General features: G+C 41.5%; 1 protein-coding gene across 2 annotated transcripts in view; it reads right to left on the bottom strand.

The window, feature by feature from the left end:
• Positions 1–1,352: 1,352 nt before the first annotated feature.
• LOC119401959 (male-specific histamine-binding salivary protein-like) overlaps positions 1,353–7,967 on the bottom strand; it is a 6,749-nt gene continuing 134 nt past the window's right edge. Inside the window, exons 2-6 of one of the 2 annotated variants that reach the window (XM_037668988.2) lie at positions 7,587–7,768; positions 5,875–6,047; positions 4,744–4,823; positions 3,549–3,632; positions 1,353–1,759 (exon numbers count right to left, since the gene is read on the bottom strand). In XM_037668988.2, coding sequence (XP_037524916.1) covers positions 1,602–1,759; positions 3,549–3,632; positions 4,744–4,823; positions 5,875–6,047; positions 7,587–7,706 — 615 coding nt within the window. In that variant the 5' untranslated portion in view covers positions 7,707–7,768 and the 3' untranslated portion in view covers positions 1,353–1,601. Of the gene's footprint in view, positions 1,760–3,548; positions 3,633–4,743; positions 4,824–5,874; positions 6,048–7,586; positions 7,927–7,967 lie in introns of those variants that run through there. The other variant, XM_037668989.2, reaches the window with a different exon arrangement.

The raw sequence follows: 7,967 nt of genomic DNA, 5'->3' as shown, positions 1-7,967 counted from the left end.
TTTTGTATGCCGATGACATAAAGATATTTAAAGGAAATTCATTCAGTTATCGATTGTCGCTTGCTGCAATCTGATTTGTGTTCTTTTTCTGAATGGTGCAAGAGCAATAACCTCTCCCTAAATATTTCAAAAACCAAGGTAATGAGTTTCACTCGAAAAACATCTAGTGTGCCTTTTTATATTCTGTCAATTCGGTGTCGTTGTGTAAGGTATGTGAGATCAATGATCTAGGTGTTCTTTTTGATAGCACCTTACACTTTTCTGCTCACGCTAAGTGTGTTGCTTTGCGGGGTCTTCGCACCCTAGGCTGTGTTTGCAGAATGTCTAGAGAATTCCGTTCTCCTGTGCCCTTCCGAAAATTGTACACCGCGCTATGTCTTCCTCAACTAGAGTATGCATCTGTGATCTGGAATGGCATTCCTAATTCCAGCAGCAACGCTATTGAGCGAGTCCAGAAAAAATTCCTAAGCATTTACAACCATCGTTTCGCTAGAAATGACTCTGGATCTCGTTCTAACGCTGCTGGATTATTATCATTGCCATCACTTTGCTGCCGACGAAATCGCGCTGATCTGTTATTTCTTTACAAGCTTGTGCATGGTATCATATCCTGCCCTGTACTGCTCAACTGTCTTAATTTCCGAATTCCACGTAAGCTGACCAGAGAGAATAGACCTTTTCATGTAACCGCCTGCCTCTGTGAACATTCGACCATTGGCAGGATACAACGTCTTTACAATGCTTACTTTATGGAGCTCGATGTCTTTCACAGCTCCCAGTCGTTGTTCTGCTCCGAGCTTTGCACTGTACTTACATAGCCTTGTACACTGTTGATATTTTTTTTTCTGCCTGCGCATAGTTGTATATGTGCAATTTTGTAACGTTTTTTATCCCTGATATTTTATTATGAATGTTTCCTTTGTTTTTTTTCTTGTTTTTTTGTTGTTTTTTTCTGTGCGCCAGTACAAAGACCTTACGGTTGTTCCTGGGCACATTAAATAAACGTTTGATTGATTGATTGATTGATTGATTGATTGATTATTATTATTATTATTATTATTATTATTATTATTATTATTATTATTATTATTATTATTATTATTATTATTATTATTATTATTGCGCACAGGACGCGGATAGTCTAATTTATTCGACAGCGTACGCGGCCACCAGCGATAACACTGGAATCTTCAACAGCACATGTATAAAAGTCGGTACAAGTTCGCCCGAATAAAGAGTTTCGTCTTGAATACACCGAGCGCCGTCTTCTTCAGCTTCACGCTCACGTGACAATATACAACAATGTGACAAAGAGTGTCAAAGTGAGGACAAACGCTGAGGATATTTCTTTCGCAAGCTTCTTTATTTCTCCGAAGAGGTTTGAAAGGCTGGGATAAGCCAGATTTCCAAAACAGGCCCACAGAAAGCACTTCAGTAATGTGGCTGTGTGAGCTCGTCGATATTGGTAGTAGCGCATCACCAGTAAAGAGGGACCGAATAAACAGGACGATAGACGTACTTTAATAAGATATATAAGGGTTTTAGCCAAGAAACCTACTGCACGGACGCTAAAAGCACAGGCAAGCGCAGAAGCGCACTTATCAGCATGCTTCACTAGCTTTTTGGTCAAGCATGTCCTTACAACTAGTCTGCTCGTAAACCGTGTAGTTTCCAGCACTGACGCAATAAGCATCGTATATGAAGTTACAGCAGTCAGGTATGTTGTTGACGTGATCCTTGTTCACCCACATCTCGCATCCTGAAATAAAGAGAAACGTTAAAAGCATGCTGCATTACAGGAACTGCACTGACATGCGAGCGGTGCAGTCATCATTTCTCATTTTCGCTATAGTTGCACACTTTGGTCAACTCGCTTATTCGCTTGCTGAACTTACACTATTATTCATAATGCAGTTCTAACAAACCTACTACTGCATCAAATGCGACTGTAAGAGACGCCAGCGGAAAGAACGCAAACGAATCTTTCAAACTCGTAACGCTTACGCTTCTTCACCTCCTCCCCGAAATTTTCACGGATGCGTCAATTTAGCAGCATTTACTCTCAAAGAAGCCTAGGGCGAACAGTGTAAGCGGTGCGAAGTAAAGCATCAAACTTTCTAGAGCGAGGTTTCCAGGCGCTTTCGTGAGAAGGAAATCATGAACCATTGTTACGCTTTAGATATATATTTTCTACTCTTGTGACTTAGACCTTCGCTGTAGCTGAGCACTGTGAGAACCCCGTGTACCCGGATATCTCGAGATAGCGCCTCGTACTGCGCAGTGGCAGTGTGCGTAGCCAGCCTGTGCTTTATTAACGCCCCAGCTGCGCCGCAAAGGCGAAACAATCGATGCGGTGGCAGCAAACTGAAATGCTGTAGGAATCCAGGATATCAGTTTAATCCTGTCGCATCCGACCTGGCAATACTCAACAAAACGCTGGCGTAAGAAAGCGTGGCCGCTGCAGCGAGCGCAGCGACCTAGTGCTGTCTATCACTTCAGCGCAAACTGAGTGGCGAGAACCCAACACGTACAAAGGTATGAGCCGTCTGCTGATATCCCTGTGAAGACACGGCTCGCGCGACCGCGTCCGGACTCCTAAAGTACGCACTTCCTGCGTGAGTGACGCATCCCCTCCCTCCAAACCACCGTAGATCTCCTGTGCGACGGCACATGCCTGTCACATTTCATCTCCGCCCGAGCCGTAACCTTCAGCTGCCCTAGCATACTCTCACTCGCGCATTTCAAAATGTACTTTAAGTGCACAGAACAAACTATTGAGCAAATATTTTGTAGATTCTCGGCTCTTCAGAGTATACGCAATCTTTCATTACAGCATATACACTATTTGACGTAAGACGCATGGGCGCCGCCACCTTCAGCTCTTAAACGAATGGTTTCTTACTTTCCTTTCGCAACGTGAATTGATGAGGTCAGGAAGCCCCGAATGCACCAACCCAACCGTTCTCATGCGTATACGCCAAAAGTATCACTGTTTGTTTATTTGCTAAAAATACGAAACGGAAAAGTTAACAGTCTAATATGGCGGCACCGAAGCCCATTCGTGAAACAGTCTATAGGTCACAAAGGTTACCTTTTTGGGGTCTGCTGACAGCCGTATCACTTCCTAACCAGTCGTACGCATCACGATGAAGCTTTCATGATCAAGTCAGAAGCGCGCGTCATTTGCGGTGACGACAGGTGCGAAAAGGTTCTTTTTTTTTCTTTTTCTAATTGCGATGACATGCCTCCCTTGTAACGAAGATGCTACAACGGAACGTACTCGTATTTAGACGCTCAGGGAACACAGTTTCTACACCTTTACCCAGAAAGAAAAAAACACCCACTGCCGAATATCAAGGGTAGAGAATTTTATTTCAACTTAAAATGATCTTTTTAAAGCTCGGCTGCCTGAGCCGGACTTTTCACTTTTTCAAAGAGAGGCGGGAGTTTTACCCAGTTTCTCGACAAAGCGTGCTGTCGACACTTTGCCCCTACGACACCCCTACGAGAGCGTAGCCCCGACTGTAATGTCATCAATGTTTTCTTACCTGTTCCATTATTTTCATAAGGAATACTGACGATGTCGCATCTATTGTAGTCCGAGAAGATAAGGGTGTCATTGAGGGTTCCATCTGCAACAGTGTTGCCGGGAACACGTTAGACTGTTTTCAGCTTAAGAATGAGTGAATTGTGGAGAGAAGATAGCTAGTGTAAACAACATTTACCGCACCTCTGACCGAGTATCAATACATTAGACAAAGTCTGAATTCCACAAGAGAATATGGTATTCATTCTAGTAGAAATTAGGATATATATGAGTATATTTAGTGTGGACTTCATCTTTTCAATCTATTTTCTACTCTAGGTTATGTCATTATTAATCGCTAATTCATCGAGCAACACGTACAGTACTTATTAGCAGAACCATCAGTGGAGAAGGTGTGGAGGTTATCAAAAAGCATTCAAATGATTCTCTTTCCCGAAAATGACTCTGTTTCCTGAAGCGAGTCTTTCATTTCTTCTTGCACGTTACAGCTGTTGTCTGCCACTGTCTTTTACGATCCACTGGCACACAGCATAGAGCAAAGTAGCACAAGATATAGTGAAAACCAAGGATTCCTGAGATGTCACATGATGTACGTAAGCGTGCACAACTAAGCTCCAACACAAGCACTGCGTCGTCGTCAGACCTTTGTTATCATTTCATCTCCCTCATTGAATTACCATCATTTCATAGATGTTATACCGTCGTTATCACTCACAACGTGGTCGCTTAACGATCACTCTCATGAAGTAGTCCTCATATTGTTGTTCCCATGCCGTGGGAACACCACCTCATACGAAGGCAGAAGTCGCAAAACACGCGATCTCTGCTTAACGAATATGTTATAATATTAAGAAGGTGCCTGGTAAAAATCGATAATACTAAAACCGTGTCACCCGCTCGTGTCTCTCTGCTGGGCCTTTCAGGGTCATAATCTATCGTTCTAATAATTGCACTAATCGAATTTCTCACGTAAGATTTAAAAGAAGCTGAATATCACAAACAAATACCTTATTTAACTGGCACGTGCTCAAAGGCGCGGAAGGTTGTTCACATGGCATATATTAAAGATGGCTACAACGGTTATGAATTTGCGGTTATGAATAATGAGCGGCAAATTATCGAGAGAACGCGAACACACTTTGAAAAAGTCAGCCTTACTTGGCATCTCTGCTACACATGCAGAGTTTCTTACTTACTGTCAGTTGTGTACTGAATAGCGTTCGGTGTACTGTAATTATATGTGGTTGTAACTCCGACAGTGTCAGTAAGGTTGTATCTGAAAATGAAAAATGTCCGTGATATTCACAATAATACCGTAGTTTCCCCGTTTAAGTGACGCGGTGTGTCAGCAAAAATGTTATGTTCACCATCATCAACAAATCTTAGCTAGGTCGCATCTGTTTAAACAGTGCTGATAACAATATCAGCAGAAAAAAATATTGATAAAAAATAAAAACCGAATAAATTATTAAAGACAAGTAGATACAAAGCCGACCAATTGAAATAGAAGAATGCATAATGAACGCAATTTACGGGATTTGGAGGCACTAGAACCTTTATTGGATCAGGCATGTCACATAGCTTTCACAGTATTCGGTATGTCATGTTCTGCAATAGATTTTATCTGAACCACAGAGCGGCGTTTCATTAAATCACTAGTAGTTAAACACTACCCTTCCTCTTTATATTAGTTATTTGTCTTTTGTGCGACATTTTTCAGCTGCAGAGTCGAAGCAAGAGGTAATACTCACGTTAGTCTCGAACAAATAATTGTGCATTACAGATTGCCTTTCCGAAAATTCTTTATATGAGAAGTGCTTGAAAATCTTGCATAACCATTTCGCGCTCTCTTGCACAGTCCCTAGAAAATTTTACCTAACAAAAGCTCTCATGTGTTTAAATTAAGGAACCCTCTATTGTACTTGCGTAACGAGGTTCAAAGTGTTAATCTCGGCATTTGCAATAAACTAATTAGTCATGTCCTGTGCATATGTCCTCATCTAGTTCCCTGTTGACACCCCTTGAGCGACTACTTGAAAGCATTATATTCTACACGGACTGGTTCGTATGGGCCACTCATACGTCGGCCTCCATTTTAACGCATGACTTCGAACTGCAGGCAACTCAAATTCTTCTTGCAAATGCTCTCTGCAAAAAAAAAAAAAAAAGATTCACTGTGACTGGGGTGGCGATTCGAGAAGATGGTGCAGGTTTTTTCTTTCATTGAAGCAGTGTAATTAACTGATGTACCTCAGGACTCATCTTCCATGTTCTTTTGGACTGAACATTTTTCGTTTCGCAAGAAAAATTACCCTTTATGTACTTACGTCTTGCCCGTAGTTCCATTCTTGAACCTAAACAAGGATTTGACAGTTTTTGCCGTCTCGTTTACTTCAATAGCTCGAACGTTGACGCATGTGAAGTTTTTCCCCCACACCGGGTTCTCGCTGTACGTCGACCTCACGAGGAAATATACTGTTGTGTTTGATTGATTCAAGGTCTGAAACACAATGTGAAACTCCAGGTTAGACGACCGATGTATTCGCCCTACTTTTTAAAGACGTTATATATTCAAGAGAGTCGAATCTTTTCGAGCAAGTAAGAAGGAGCTGTCGCTGTATGTTGCAAAATATTAAAAGCTGCGATTTGCAATACCTCCAGATACTAGAATACCTCGGGGGCTAAAACATGAAATATGTCGGGCAACGTGGTCGCTGCTCAGCCACGTAGTGTTCAACTGACTGAGATATATATCAATTTAAGAGAAATAAACGCGGCGAAAGTGGGGATGATTTTGTTAGCGAGTCGCGTGTCTTTTTTTCTTCATTTGCTGGCATTGTTATTGCTGCTCATCGACGTGCATTGATTCAGCAGAGCATGTACTTTCCTTTCTGACTAGAATTTTCTTTCTTCGGGTGTTTTCTGCTGTGTCGAATTGGCAACGTTCCAAATGCGGCTCACTGTATTAGTCCTAATACAGAATTCTCGGAATTCAACTGTATCCAACGTTGCGTTCAGAACTGCCGCGATAAAATTCTGGAAAAGTGTGAACCGTTCCATATTTACCATAATGCCTCCTACGAATGCGTCGATAATTCTTCTATGTAACAATATTGTAAGTACTTCACTGGCTCCAGTCATAAGTGACCTCACAGTGTGCGATAGTAATGAACAATTGCTTCAATTCTGAACTTAAAAACTAAGTAATTCATATTCCATGCTGTCACAACAGCATTGAAACCGCCATCTTTATCTTTATTAATGTGATGTTCAAGGTTCACTAATGACATTAAAATAGCAAGCAAAATCCCATCCCATCCTTAAAAAGTGTTTGTTTTCCCTTTCCGCTTGTCTAACAGAACAGTGCACTGTAGGCGCTCTACATATACGCAAGCAGAATACTATGTATTGATAAAACGGCGATATCTATCTATCTATCTATCTATCTATCTATCTATCTATCTATCTATCTATCTATCTATCTATCTATCTATCTATCTATCTATCTATCTATCTATCTATCTTTTATTCCCTTCTACCTCTCTCGTTATCTTAATTTGTTTGTTTATTTCTTTCTAGCTATCTATCTTATATTGACTACATTTATCCTGAAAGTCGCCTTCACGCCATGGCTACAGCTTGCTCTTTCGCGTCGATGTGACAGTAATTAGCGTCATAAAACTATAAATGGCGCATCGCTACAAGGCATCGCGTATTTTCGTGTGTCCGCATATGTAGACGGATCTGAAATCGAACGTGGATAAAAATTAGTTATTTCGTCTAGCAAGCCAAACTGATAACTTCGCAGCGTCCTCAAACGGTACGCCAATTTCACGTCGGATGTTTTCGCATTTGTTCAAATGTAGAGTTTGCATGTAAAGCATATTATCTGCGGAGATAAGCTACACAAAACCATTCAACATTTTAACTCCTGAAGCCTTCGCTGTTCCAGGAAAATTCGAACTTCCTTGTTCATCCTTTTTGCTTTTGTTCATCCCTTTAGAACAGGAATGATGCGACAAAAAAATGTTGTACGCACCCTCCACGCATCCTGGTACTTCCCCAGACTTGTTTCATCGGCCCATGGAGGAAGATCTTCTTTCTGCACGTCCCCGAAACCCACGTGGAACAGAAAAACCAGGAGAGTACAGCGCATCATGATGGTAACGAGTCTTTCCCCTTCCAGTTCTGGACTGATGAGCTTGCGACTGCACTTTATGCCTGCGCAATTTCCACAACAATTGATATACGATACGAACCTGGTGTTGTCAAATCTGTTCTGCTAATGTCCCCAAGGTGTAGGCAGATACTAAACAGGAAACATCTTCTTCATTTGTCTAAGTTGTGAACACAGATGAGTTTAAAAAACGACTTGGCCTTTACAAGATCAATTATGCTCTTTCTATCTCCCATTCGAAAA

The sequence above is a fragment of the Rhipicephalus sanguineus genome, chromosome 8 (genome assembly GCF_013339695.2).
Source record: "Rhipicephalus sanguineus isolate Rsan-2018 chromosome 8, BIME_Rsan_1.4, whole genome shotgun sequence".
Taxonomy (NCBI): domain Eukaryota; kingdom Metazoa; phylum Arthropoda; class Arachnida; order Ixodida; family Ixodidae; genus Rhipicephalus; species Rhipicephalus sanguineus.
This window is presented reverse-complemented; position numbering and strand designations above follow the sequence as displayed.